This window comes from Bos indicus, chromosome 25 (genome assembly GCF_029378745.1).
Source record: "Bos indicus isolate NIAB-ARS_2022 breed Sahiwal x Tharparkar chromosome 25, NIAB-ARS_B.indTharparkar_mat_pri_1.0, whole genome shotgun sequence".
NCBI classification, from domain to species: domain Eukaryota; kingdom Metazoa; phylum Chordata; class Mammalia; order Artiodactyla; family Bovidae; genus Bos; species Bos indicus.
In genome coordinates, this window is record NC_091784.1 from 18,050,739 (window position 1) to 18,064,504 (window position 13,766).

At 46.4% G+C, this 13,766-nt stretch overlaps 1 protein-coding gene across 3 annotated transcripts in view; it reads right to left on the reverse strand.

The window, feature by feature from the left end:
• Positions 1-8,243, reverse strand: part of TMC7 (transmembrane channel like 7) — a 62,628-nt gene extending 54,385 nt beyond the window's left edge. Inside the window, exon 1 of one of the 3 annotated variants that reach the window (XM_019987921.2) lies at positions 7,936-8,243. In XM_019987921.2, coding sequence (XP_019843480.2) covers positions 7,936-8,113 — 178 coding nt within the window. In that variant the 5' untranslated portion in view covers positions 8,114-8,243. Of the gene's footprint in view, positions 1-7,259; positions 7,568-7,935 lie in introns of those variants that run through there. The other 2 variants (XM_019987920.2, XM_070779726.1) reach the window with 2 other exon arrangements.
• Positions 8,244-13,766: the final 5,523 nt, after the last annotated feature.

The following is a 13,766-nucleotide window of genomic DNA, read 5'->3' on the forward strand; positions in this document are numbered from 1 at the left end:
GTAATCTGCAGTTGGGGGAGGAGGTCTTCTTGCTAAGGATTCCCTATGTGGAATTTATCTTCCTTGGCTAGGACCTCTCCAAAAATGATTTCCAACATTCCTGGAAGTGACAATAACCACATTCGCCTTTACTGAGCATTTACCACGTGCCATGATTATGTCAAACCCTTGACATAGTTATCTCCTGTGACCCTCAGGATGGGCTTTTCTTACATTTTGCTCTCATTTTGCAATACAGAAAGTTCAGAGAAGACAAGAGCTTTGTCCAAGGCTGACTTAAGGTCTGAACCATGAGGGCAAAGACCTCAGCAGGTCTTACTCACCCTTATACCCCTGGTGATTAGCATGGGGTTGGCTAAAAAAACATGTCACAGATACACAGATACAGCAGCTCTAGATTTGCAGCATTAACTTCCTTCTGCTTCAGTAGCTTGCCAAGTAACTTCTCAGGGCCTCAGTTTCCAGGGAGGTAAAATGGGCAAGTAATACCACCTACTCGATGGCATCACCGACTCAATGGCATCACCGACTCGATGGACATGAGTTTGAGCAAGCTCCGGGAGTTGCTGATGGACAGGGAGGCCTGGCGTGCTGAAGTCCATGGTGTTGCAAAGAGTCAGATACGACTGAGCGACTCAACTGAAACTGAATACCACCTACGTTGAGTGGCTGTAAGGAATTCCAGAAAGTTATACATGCGAGTCCCAAATTCAACTGCTAAGGGAGTCTGCCAGACCTTCAGGAACTGGTTCCAGCTTGCTGCGCTCATCCCATCTCTTCTCCAAGCTCCAGCCCGAGGCCTCCTCAGATGCACGCAGGTCCTCCCCACCTCTGCCCTCTGCTCCCCTCACTGCCCCTCTTGAACGCTCTTCCCACCTGTTCTTCCCACTCACCTGCACTGGCTCCTCCGAATCCCTGGACCTCAGCTCAGTGGTCCCTCCTGGAGAGTCAGCAGGCAGCCGCTCTCCTCTCTATACCATCACCTGTTTATCTTCTTCTCAGCAGCTATGCTTAGCTGTCTCTGATCCTATTTCCCTCTGTTTAGGGTCTCCCGTGTTGGATTAGAAGCTTCATGAAAGCACGTCCCTCGCCCGCCTCTTTCATCACTGGGCTCACGCCTGGTACATGCTTTTGGCTCAGAGTCAGTTTCTGGCCTCCTCCTGGGAGGAGGGTGGGGGCGGCCCCACAGAAGGACTGGGTGGTCCCACAGCCAAACAATGCTCCTTTTAAAAGCAAGCCAGACTGCAACAAAGTTTACAGCACTGAAAAGTCATTTCCCCCTTTTATACCTTAAATTCTTTACTTCCTGCAAAAAACAAACCAAAAAAAGCCACTGAGGGTGGCCTTTGGGCCTAATCTGGGCCTGAGCTGCTGGGCAGACGGAGCTCTCGGCCTCTCCTAGACAGAGGGGGGAAAAATCACTCAGGTCAGATGGCTGGCTCACCAGAGAACCAACCACTTCAGTCTGTGTCCAGACCTGAACAAGAGTCCTCAGACCCAGGACACCTTTGAGGAGTGACCTGGATGAATGGACCTAGCAGATAAAGTAAAAACATAAAACCAGAAAAACCACTACAGGTCAAATGGTTACTTGTCTTCAAATTTCATACAATCTGTCAGACTAAAATAGCCCACAGAATAGCTGTTTAACTACATAAGTGTCTATCAGGTAATGCTAGAACACCTGCAGTCATCAAACCTTATAATAAGGGGCTAGAAAAGGCCCTAATAAGCGTAATGATAACATGCTAATAATCAAACCAAGAGCTACCATTCAACCCCATTTGACAAGCTTATCTCATTAAATCCTTTCAGTGACACTAGCAGACCAGGGTATGAAGCCATTTTGGAATTAGAGGTGTGATGGTTGTTTCATATTTTGAATGCACTACAAGGTGCTAAATTGCACACTTCAAATTGGGTGATTTTGTTACATGAATTATACCTCCATCCTCCCCTAAAGAAGGCACTGCATGCATGCTAGCTGAAGGACTCCTGACTGGAACAGCATGCAGTTACCCTACACATACTGCACACCTCATTTACTGGCTGGTATGGAGTCGGACATGACTGAGCGACTGAACCGAACGGAATGAAGTCCTGATGGGCTGGAACAGTCTCTCTGGGCATATGTGGTTAGAGTAATTCTGAGTCATGAGAGAGGAAAGGGGAAGGAGCCGTTATGGCTTATTGTAATTTTAGAGGGTCTAAAATATTTGGGAAAAGCTTCTGAGATAGACTTTATGGGACACTGTCTAAACTTCATGGAACAGAGGGAATTTCATAACATGGCCTAAGACTCTCCAGGCCAACCATCCTTTTTCGTTTCGATTATCCCAGAATCATAGTGTCCACTAAAATAAGGGACGCCCAAACAAACCACTATACATACAACTGACTACCAACAAGGATGCAAAACGTGAAGACTCTGGATGTTTGTCATCTTGTAGGAACACAAAGGGACTTCCCAGGTGACCTTAGTGGTAAAGAATCTACCTGCAATGCAGGAGATGTGGGTTTGATCCCTGAGCCAGGAAGATCCTCTGGAGGAGGAAATGGCAACCCAGGCCAGTATTCCTGCCTGGGAAATCCCATGGACAGAGGAGCCTGGCAGGTTACAGTCCATGGGGTTGCAGAGAGTCAGACACAACTGAGGAACTGAACACAGGGGAACAGAGACATCATAACAACAGTTAATGCTTACATGGTCACAGCAGTCAGTCCCCAGAATGCACTCCCTCCCCCCAGGAAGAGTACAATATTCTCCTCCCAACATTCATGCCTTTAAACAGGCCCCACTCACACTGAACAGGGCTGACCCATGGGAACCAAACAAGTAACAGAGTGATTTCTAAGACCAGCTCGTATAAGACACCACAGGTTCCACCTTGCTCTCTCTTGGATCATCTGCTCTGGAAGAAGCCAGCCACTGTGTCTCGAGGACACTTAAGACAGCCCTCTGTGAGGTCCACATGGAGAGGAACTGAGGCCTCCTGTCAACAGCCAGTGTCCGCCCATCCATGTGAGCAAGTCATCCTGGAAGGGATCCGTCAGCCCCAGGCAAGCGTTCAGGTGACTGAGTGGCTACACTGGCTGACCCCACAACTGCAACTTCACAAGAGACTCTGGGCCAGGAAATCTGAGACAGGTCATTTCCCAATTCCTGACCCACAGAAACTGGGAGATACGTGATTATTATTGTTTTAAGCTTCTAAACGTAGGGATAATTTGTTACACAGCATAGATAAATGATATAAGTACTTATTTATGTAAATTATCTGAATCCTTGAAATGACTCCTGAAGTAGGTTTTATCATTATTTAATCCATAAGGAAACTGAGGCACCAAGCACTTACGTGCCTTTCTCAAGGACAAAACCAGTAAACGGGAAAAAGAGGATGGGCATCTGGGAGTCCAAAGTCTAGACTCAAAACCAACTACACTACAGCTCCCATTGTGGCTGCAGGTATGAGGCAGGAGATGGGCCCTAGGCTAGGCATTTACAACTAGCCTCCTGTTCAACCTCCTGGCATAAGAAGATGAACTCCAGTCCCGTTTATATCTCCCAAAGCAAGAGACAATCAGGCTCCAGGACTACCTATTTATGACTAGACTCCTGTCTATATTTCGAGATCTACACCTTGATATAGAAAGCAGCAACTGGAATAGGGTTAATAACCAGACATTAGTCATTTTTGTGGCAGGGACAGAGTGAGATTAAATGCTTTAAAGGGTCATATATTTCCCATCCCTGGGGCAAGGGAGACATTGGGGGTCAAAAAGGAGGAGACATCACCCCATAATATGTGATGCTAAGGGTGTCACATAGGCCTCTGGGCTGAAATCCATCTTGGAAAAAAGTTGCAGACCTATGTAGGGGAGGTCTATATAATGACTTAACCACCTCTTTTCTGCATTCCTCCTCACTAGGGGGGATGTCCAAACCCTTTCTCTATGGGTGTGCATCTCTGCTTTTCTTCCGTCTTAACTAAACCATTTCTCTCTGTTCTCTCCCTCTTGTGGTTGTGATGTATCTCTAATATTAAACATTATACCTGCATTTACAGTTTTTGCCTCTGTGAGAAAAGAATTTCCCCTGGGGGCAAAGATCCAGGGAAAAACAGCTTTTAGCCTCTAGCCCTTGCAGGTCTGGTGGCGGCTAGGATTCCTGGTATTCATCCAGGCTACCCAGGTTCAATTCCTGGGCAGAGAATTAAGATCATGCTTCATGCTACCACTCACTGCTGCCTCAGAGAAATCAGGTACAGCCCATCATTCATTTATTCAATGAATGTTCAGCAGGTACCATGTGCCGGATGCTGTTCTACATCCCAGAGGAACAAGAAAAAGCCTCTGCTTCTCATATCACCCACAGTCTAGAAGGGACAAGAGCTAAATAAATGAGGAAATGTTCAAACCAGATGACTTCAGATGGTGCTAAGTGCTTTTGAAGGCATAAGCAAGGTAACTGGTCAGGGTAAGAGGGATGGGCCACTTCTGCAGACAACAAGACTCCAGAGGTCTGTCTCTCTGATGTGACAAGTGAGCAGAGACCTGGCAGGAAGCAGAAAGAGGTGCCATATGAAGATCAAAGAGAAATGTACTCCAGGCAAAGAGCAGCAGAAGTAAAGGTCCTGAGGCAGAAATGACATTGATATGCTGGAGGAATGACAAGGCAGTCAGCGTAACTGGAGCGAGATGGGCTAAGGTAAGGCTGGAGGTGATGAGAGCCTGCAGAGGTGTGCTAGGGTCCTTGTTGGAGGCCGTAAATTTATTCTCAGAGCAGTGGGAAGCCACTGTAAAGTTTTAATTAAGAAAGGAAGTACTGTTGTTTAGTCACTAAGTGAAAGTTAAGTGAAAGTGTTAGTTGCTCGGTCATGTCTGACTCTGCAGCCCCATGGACAGTAGCCCATCAAGCTCCTCTGCCCATGGAATTCTCCAGACAAGAATAGTGGAGTGGGTAGCCATTCCCTTCTCCAGGGGATCTTCCAGACCCAGGGATCAAAACTGGGTCTCCTGCATTGCAGGCAGATTCTTTACTGTCCAAGCCACTAGGGAAGCCCTGTTTAGCCACCAAGTTGTATCCAGCTCTTTTTCGATCCCATGGACTGTAGACCAATAGGCTCCTCTGTCCATGGGATTTCCCAGGCAGGAATACTGGAGTGAGTTGTCATTCCCTTCTCCAGGGGACCTTCGAGACCCAAGGATCAAACCCTGGTCTTGTGCACTGGCAGGCGAATTCTTTACCACTGAGCCGATCAAGTATATTGTTTATTCAACTATAAGAAAGAAAGAAAGAATGCCATTTGCAGCCACACATATGGACCTAGAGATCATCATACTAAGTGAGGTAAGTCAGAAAAAGAAAGACAAATACCATACAATATAACTTATATGTAGAATCTAAAATACGACACAAACTTACCTATGAAACAGAAACAGATTCACAGACATTGAGAACAGACTTGGGGCTGCCAAAGGGAAAGAGTTTGGGGGAATGATGGATTGGGAGTTTGGGATTAGCAGATGCAAAATATTATATACAGAACGGATAAACAACAGGATCCTTCTGTATAATACAGGAAACTATATTCAATGTAATAAACCATGAGAAAAAAATAAGGCAAGCATTGTGATCTGTTTTATCATTAAGAAGGATACACATTTCCCATTTCTATAAACCAGATGCCCCTTTGTCTCCTGCCTCCCTCCAGCTGTCCTCCCATGATGCTCATACAGTGCGTCATGGCTTACAAAGTGCAACAAAGTTATAAACACAGTCCCTTCTGAGTCCCCCACTCGTGCTTGTGGGTACAAGGTCATAAAATATCATCTGTTCAAGCTAAGGGAAAGTGAAAGTTGCTCAGTTGTGTCTGACTCTTTGCGACCCCTTGGACTATACAGTCCATGGAATTCTCTAGGCCAGAACACTGGAGTGGGTAGCCTTTCCCTTCTCCAGGGGAATCTTGGACTACACAGTCCATGGGATTCTCCAGGCCAGAACACTGGAGTGGGTAGCCGTTCCCTTCTCCAGGGGATCTTCCCAACCCAGGAATCGAACCGTGGTCTCCTGCATTGCAGGCAGAGGGAAGAATCTTTTAATCAGAGGTGCTAGTTATAATACTCATGAAAAGATGCTTAGAGACCCCTGTGAACACCCAGCAAAGATATAAAAAAGATGAATCTCATGCCTTCTGTATGGGAAACCAGTGTTGGCATCTTAAATGTGATGAATTGTGACAAAATAAGAGCAATAAAAAATCAAGTGGAAAGTACTTGAATAGCTATTACTGAAAGGCTGAAATTGAGCTCATAACAACACTATTAATAATGCATTATGTTTGGACGTGAGTCTGAGTGAACTCCAGGAGTTGGTGATGGACAGGGAGGCCTGGCGTGCTTCAATTCATGGGGTCGCAAAGACTCAGACACGACTGAGCAACTGAACTGAACTGAACTGGACTGATGTTATATATATATGCCTCAGTCGTGTCTGACTCTCTGCGACCCCATGGACTGTAGCCCGCCAGGCTTCTCTGTCCATGGGATTCTCCAGGCAAGAATACTGGAGTGGATTGCTGTTCCCTTCTCCAAAGGATCTTCCCAACCCAGGGAGCCAACATTGATCTCCTTCATTTCAGATTCTTAACCATTTGAGCTACAGGGAAGTCATTATAATGCATTAGAAAATGATTAACGTCAATTCCAGGCTGACTTCTTTATTCTGATTCCTGAGCAAGTTCCCAGAGTTTGGGTCTCTCAAGGTGTTTTTCTCTTTTTTTTCTTCTAAATGTTGAGATCAATCCAATTAGAAGGGTCCAATGCCCAAATGCAGCAGCAGCAATGCCCAAATCTACACATATATTTTACTGTAAATCCTTGTAACAAAATCTCTGTTCTCAAACTAAAAGAGAAAAAACGCTGCAGATAAAACTTCACAGTGGGGTCTTGCATTTTGTTAAGGGCAAATATACAAATGCTGGAAGGAAGCCTGCTGGGTGCTGAAAACATCACTGTCTTGACTGAGTAGCAGTTCTACACATTTATGCAAAAATTCACAGAGCTATACACTTTCTTAACTTTTACCTAAGGGAAAAAGGAAAAGCATATAATACGTGGCTGGCTACCACTGATCGTGTCTTTCTTGTATCAAGCACTGCGCTAGGCACTTCACACATTTTTGTCTCAACCAATCCTACCAACAGCTTATTCCCATTTTACTGAAGGAAGCTGAGGTTCAGAGAGGGTAAGTCACTTACCAAAGATCACACAGCGATCAACAGCCCAGGGAGAATTCAGTTCTAAGCCCATCTAATGGTAAAGCCTCATGTGTTTGGGAGGCAGTCACCTCGTATTCCAGTACTCTTGCCTGGAAAGTCCAATGGACGGAGGAGCCTGGTGGGCTGCTGTCCATGGGGTCGCTAAGAGTCGGACACGACTGAGCGACTTCCCTTTCACTTTTCACTTTCATGCATTGGAGAAGGAAATGGCAACCCACTCCAGTGTTCTTGCCTGGAGAATCCCAGGGACAGTGGAGCCTGGTGGGCTGCCGTCTATGGCGTCACACAGAGTCGGACACTACTGAAGCGACTTAACAGCAGCACCTCGTATTAGAATGTGAGGACTAGCTGGGCTCTCATAATCTTTTCGTTTAATTTATAGGATGATTTTGAGGCTAGCTGGTGGCTCCTCGACCAGCTCTGGGAAGACAAACTCACAGCGATCGGGACTCCCACTCCAGTGCTCCTTTTGGCAGAGAGGTCTCTAAATGGGGTCAGGATGGGTTGGAGGAGCGAGAGCAGGAATAAGAAAGATCCGCTTTCCTCCAAGCCGGGAGGTGGGGAGGGGACCCGGCCCGCGCGGAGCTCCCAGCACCGCGCGCCCGGGTGCCCGCGTGCCCGCCCGCCGCCTGGCGCCCGGTCCCCGCCGCCCTACCTTGGTGGATGAAGGGCTGCCTGCTGGGCCTGCCGGGCGGGAGCGCACTGATACTGGATTCGCTCATGACTGCGCCCCGCGCCCCCGAGAGACCGCCAGAGACCCGCTCCGGCAGCTGTCGCCGCCTCCCGGCCTTCCCTCCGGGAGCCGGGATTCCAGGTTCCGGCGCCGACGTCATAGAGGCGGGGGCGGGGCGCCGGCGCCCTTCCCACGCCCGCCGCGCGGGACCCCCGGAGCCGCGCAGAACAGGGTCGCGAGGTACCGGCCAGGATCCGACGGAGGGTGCAGCCCCGCGGCGTCCAGGACCTGGAATGGGAGACGCGGGTGGAGAGCCGGAAGAACCGGGAACGGGCTCCATCCAGCGGCCGCGATAAAGGGCTAACTCCCGGATTTTTAAAAGTGTAATAAAAATAACCAGGACTCAGAACAAGTGTATCTAGTAAGTTACTGTTTGGGTACAAAAAAAAAAAAAAAAAACGAAGAAGAAGGAATATCTTTGTACATATTTATAAACACATAAGATGACTCTCGAGAGGGGAGCTGGGAGGCTGGGTGAGAAAGGTTCAAGGAAAGATTTTTCAGTTTACCTCGTTTATCTTTGAACTTTATCCACGTTTCCTCTCTGCCTCTATCCGTGGATAGTTTAAAAGATAAAATGAAAACGAATTACGAAATATAAATGCCAAATAAAGAAATGTAATCGTATATGCAGAGTTCCGAAGAATAGCAAGGAGAGATTAAAAGAGCCTTCCTCAGTAATCATTGCAAAGAAATAGAGGAAAACAATAGAATGGGAAAGACTAAAGATTGCTTCAAGAAAATTAGAGATACCAAGAGAATATTTCAGGCAAAAATGCGCACAATAAAAGACAGAAGTGGTATGGACCTAACAGAAGCAGAAGATATTAAGAAGAGGTGGCAAGAATACACAGAAGAACTGTACAAAAAAGATCTTCATGATCCAGATAACCACGATGGTGTGATCACTCACCTAGAGCCAGACATCCTGGAATGTGAAGTCAAGTGGGCCTTAGGCAGCATCATTAGGAACAAAGCTAGTGGAGGTGATGGAATTCCAGTTGAGCTATTTCAAATCCTAAAAGATGATGCTGTGAAAGTGCTACACTCAATATGCCAGCAAATTTGGAACACTCAGCAGCGGTCACAGGACTGGAAAAGGTCAGTTTTCATTCCAATTCCAGAGAAAGGCAATGCCAAAGATTGTTCAGACTACCGCACAACCGCACTCATCTCACATGCTAGCAAAGTAATGCTCAAAATTCTCCAAGCCAGGCTTCAACAGCATGCGAACCGAGAACTTCCAGATGTTCAAGCCGGATTTAGAAAAGGCAGAGAAACCAGAGATCAAATTGCAAACATCTGTTGGATCATAGATGAAGAGAGTTACAGAAAAACATCGACTGCTTTATTGACTACTCCAAAGCCTTTGACTGTGGATCACAACAAACTGTGGAAAATTCTGAAAGAGATGGGAATACCAGACCACCTGACACCTCTCCTGAGAAATCTGTATGCAGGTCAAGTAGCAACAACTAGAACTGGACATGGAACGACAGACTGGCTCCATATCAGGAAAGGAGTACATCAAGGCTATATATTGTCACCCTGCTTCTTTAACTTATATGCAGAGTACATCATGCAAAATGCCAGGATGGATGAAGCACAAGCTGGGATCAAGATTGCTGGGAGAAATATCAATAAGCTCAGATATGCAGATGACACTACCCTTATGGCAGAAAGTGAAGAAGAACTAAAGAGCCTCTTGATGAAAGTGAAAGAGGAGAGTGAAAAAATTGGCTTAAAACTCAACATTCGGCAAACTAAGATCAGGGCATCTGGTCCTATCACTTCATGGCAAATAGATGGGGAAACAATGGAAACAATGACAGAGTTTATTTTCTTGGGTCCAAAATCACTGTGGATGGTGACTGCAGCCATGAAATTAAAAGACACTTGCTCCTTGAAAGAAAAACTGTGACCAACCTAGACAGCATATTAAAAAATAGAGACATTACCTTGCCAAAAAGGTCTGTCTAGTCAAAGCTATGGTTTTTCCAGTAGTCAGGTATGGATGTGAGAGTTGGACCATAAAGAAAGCTGAGCACCGAAGAACTGATGCTTTTGAACTGTGGTGTTGGAGAAGACTCTTGAGAGTCCCTTGGACTGCAAGGAGATCTAACCAGTCCATCCCAAAGGAAATCAGTCATGAATATTCCTTGAAAAGACTGATGCTAAAGCTGAAACTCCAGTCCTTCGGCCACCTGATGCGAAGAACTGACTCCTTGGAAAAGACCCTGATGCTGGGAAAGATTGAAGGCGGGAAGAGAAGGGGATGACAGAGGATGAGATGGTTGGATGGCATCACCGACTCGAAGGACACAAGTTTGAGCAAGCTCTGGGAGTTGGTGATGGACAGGGAAGCCTGGTGTGTTGCAGTCCATGGGGTCGCAGAGTGGGACACGACTGAGTGACTGAACTGAATTGAATCATATATAGGTTTGTGTGGGGCTTCCTGGGTGGCACTAGTGGTAGATAATCTACTTGCCAATGCAGGAGACATAACAGACCCGAGTTTGATCCACTCAGCACATAGCACACATACGTTTGTATATAATACAGGTAACTGCCAAATTAAATAAATGGGAAAGTGAAAGTGAAGGTCTCTCAGTCATGTCCGACTCTTTGTGACCCCTTGGACTATACAGTCCATGGAATTCTCTAGACCAGAATACTGGAACGGGTAGCTTTTCCCTTCTCCAGGGGAATCTTCCCGACCAAGGGATCGAACCCAGGTCTTCTGCATTGTGGGAGGATTCTTTACCAGCTGAGCCACAAGGAAGCTCCAGAATACTGGAGTGGGTAGCCTATCCATTCTCCAGTGGATCTTCCCGACCCAGGAATCAAACCGGGGTCTCCTGCATTGCAGGCGGATTCTTTATCAACTGAGCTATGAGGGAAGCCTAAATGGAAAGTGAGGTAAACTGCCTATGCAGAAGAATTCTAATAAGTTATGCAGATACGTCAAGGAGGTGGAGTGTGGCTACCCAGTCTTTAAGTGTGGGCTACACACAGGGCTCCCTTCCAAGGAGGATTATGGAAAGGGAGGGCGGGTTACGGCAAGTAACTACCTGCAAAATACCTGATAAACACTTCCTCAGAGAGATGATCAAGGTCAACATCAACAGCTGACATCTTCCCTTCCTCCCTAGAGTCCACTTCTCAGCCCCTGATCCCAGCCCACAGATTTAGAAGTAGATGGATGGAGGCTCCCAACTCCGGGTACTGTCTTCCTCCTATGTCTCACCTGGCACATGGTCCTGGCTTGGTCTGCATCCTAAGCCAGGAGAGGCCCTGGGTTCTCTCTGGGGCAGGGCAATGAGCCCCGATCCTGAAGGAGTGTGCAACTCATTAGTGTCTGACTCATTAGAAAACACCCTGATGCTGGGAAAGATTGAGGGCAGGAGGAGAAGGGGACTACAGAGGATGAGATGGTTGGATGACATCACCAACTCAATGGACATGAGTTTGAGCAAGCTCGGGGAGATGGTGAAGGACAGAGAAGCCTGGCGTGCTGCAGTCCATGGGGTCGCAAAGAGTCGGACACGACTGAGCAACTGAAAAACAACAACAATCCTGAAGGAGACTCATTCCTTTCAGGTGATCACTGATTTTACAGGAACAGAAATAGGGTAGTTCATTGGGAAAAGGTCACAGAACTCTCCTGTTGGGAGGAAGTAGAAGGGGGAGAAAGGCTGGTAGCCGGAAAAATGGAAATTCAGACGGAAGGATGGCAAGTAGGACAGAAAGGAGAATCCAACATGGAATTCTTGATTCCCTGTCAGTTCAGATCAGTCACTCAGTCGTGTCCAACTCTTTGCGACCCCAGCAACTGCAACACACCAGGCCTCCCTGTCCATCACCAACTCCTGGAGGTTGCTCAAACTCATGTCCACCAAGTCCAAATCTCACATCCATACATGACTACTGGAAAAACCACAGCTTTGGACGGACCTTTGTTGGCAAAGTAATGTCTCTGCTTTTTAATATGCTGTCTAGGTTGGTCATACCTATTCTTCCAAGGAGCAAGCATCTTTTAATTCCCCTTTCAGTTCAGTTCAGTTCAGTTGCTCAGTCATGTCCGACTCTTTGTGACCCTGTGAATCACAGCACGCCAGGCCTCCCTGTCCATTACCAATACCCGGAGTTCATTCAAACTCATGTCCATCGAGTCAGAGATGCCATCCAGCTATCTCATCCTCTGTCGTCCCCTTCTCCTCCTGCCCCCAATCCCTCCCAGCATCAGGGTCTTTTCCAATGAGTCAACTCTTCGAATGAGGTGGCCAAAGTATTGGAGTTTCAGCTTCAGCATCAGTCCTTCCAATGAACACCCAGGACTGATCTCCTTTAGAATGGACTGGTTGGATCTCCTTGCAGTCCAAGGGACTCTCAAGAGTCTTCCTCAACACCACAGTTCAAAAGTATCAATTCTTTGGTGCTCAGCTTTATTCACAGTCCAACTCTCACATCCATACATGACTCCTGGAAAAACTACAGCCTTGACTAGATGGACCTTTGTTGGCAAAGTAAAGTCTCTGCTTTTGAATATGCTATCTAGGTTGGTCATAACTTTCCTTCCAAAGAGTAAGCGTCTTTTAATTTCATGGCTACAGTCACCATCTGCAGTGATTTTGGAGCCCAAAAAAATAAAGTCTGACACTGTTTCCACATCTATTTGCCATGAAGTGATGGAACCAGATGCCATGATCTTCATTTTCTGAGTGTTGAGCTTTAAGCCAACTTTTGCACTCTCCTCTTTCACTCTCATCAAGAGGCTTTTGAGTTCCTCTTCACTTTCTGCCATAAGGGGGGTGTCATCTCTCCCGGCAATCTTGATCCCAGCTTGTGCTTCTTCCAGCCCAGCATTTCTCATGATGTACTCTGCGTAGAAGTTAAATAAGCAGGGTGACAATACACAGGCTTCATGACTCCTTTTCCTATTTGGAACCAGTCTGTTGTTCCATATCCAGTTCTAACTGTTGCTTCCTGACCTGCATATAGGTTTCTCAAGAAGTAGGTCAGTTGGTCTGGTATTCCCATCTCTTTCAGAATTTTCCACAGTTTATTGTGATCCACACAGTCAAAGGCTTTGTTTGGCATAGTCAATAAAGCAGAAATCGATGTTTTTCTGGAACTCTCATGCTTTTTCCATGATCCAGCGGATGTTGGCAATTTGATCTCTGGTTCCTCTGCCTTTTCTAAAACCAGCTTGAACATCTGGAAGTGCACGGTTCACGTACTGCTGAAGCCTGGCTTGGAGAATTTTGAGATTACTTCACTAGCGTGTGAAATGAGTGCAATTGTGCAGTAGTTTGAGCATTCTTTGGCATTGCCTTTCTTTGGGATTGGAATGAAAACTGACCTTTTCCAGTCCTGTGGCCACTGCTGAGTTTTCCAAATTTGCTGGCATATTGAGTGCAGCACTTTCACAGCATCATCTAGCACTTTATTTTTACTACTTGTTTTGTTTCTCACACTAGAATACAATGTGAATAAAACTATGGTGAGGTCTCTCTCTTATTATTAGAATAATAGTAATAAGTGCTGCTTATCGGGGACTTACTCTGTATCAAACTTTTATCATTCATTACCTCATTTAGCTTTCATCTTCCCTAAGAAGACAGGAGGAACCTTCAGTCTCCCTTTTTAGAAAAAAGAACCATGGTGTAGAGAGGCAGAGTGGAATCGGCCCACTGCCCTCCTTCCCCACCAGTGATCACCTAACCCAAAGCACCACCACCTCTACCAAGTCA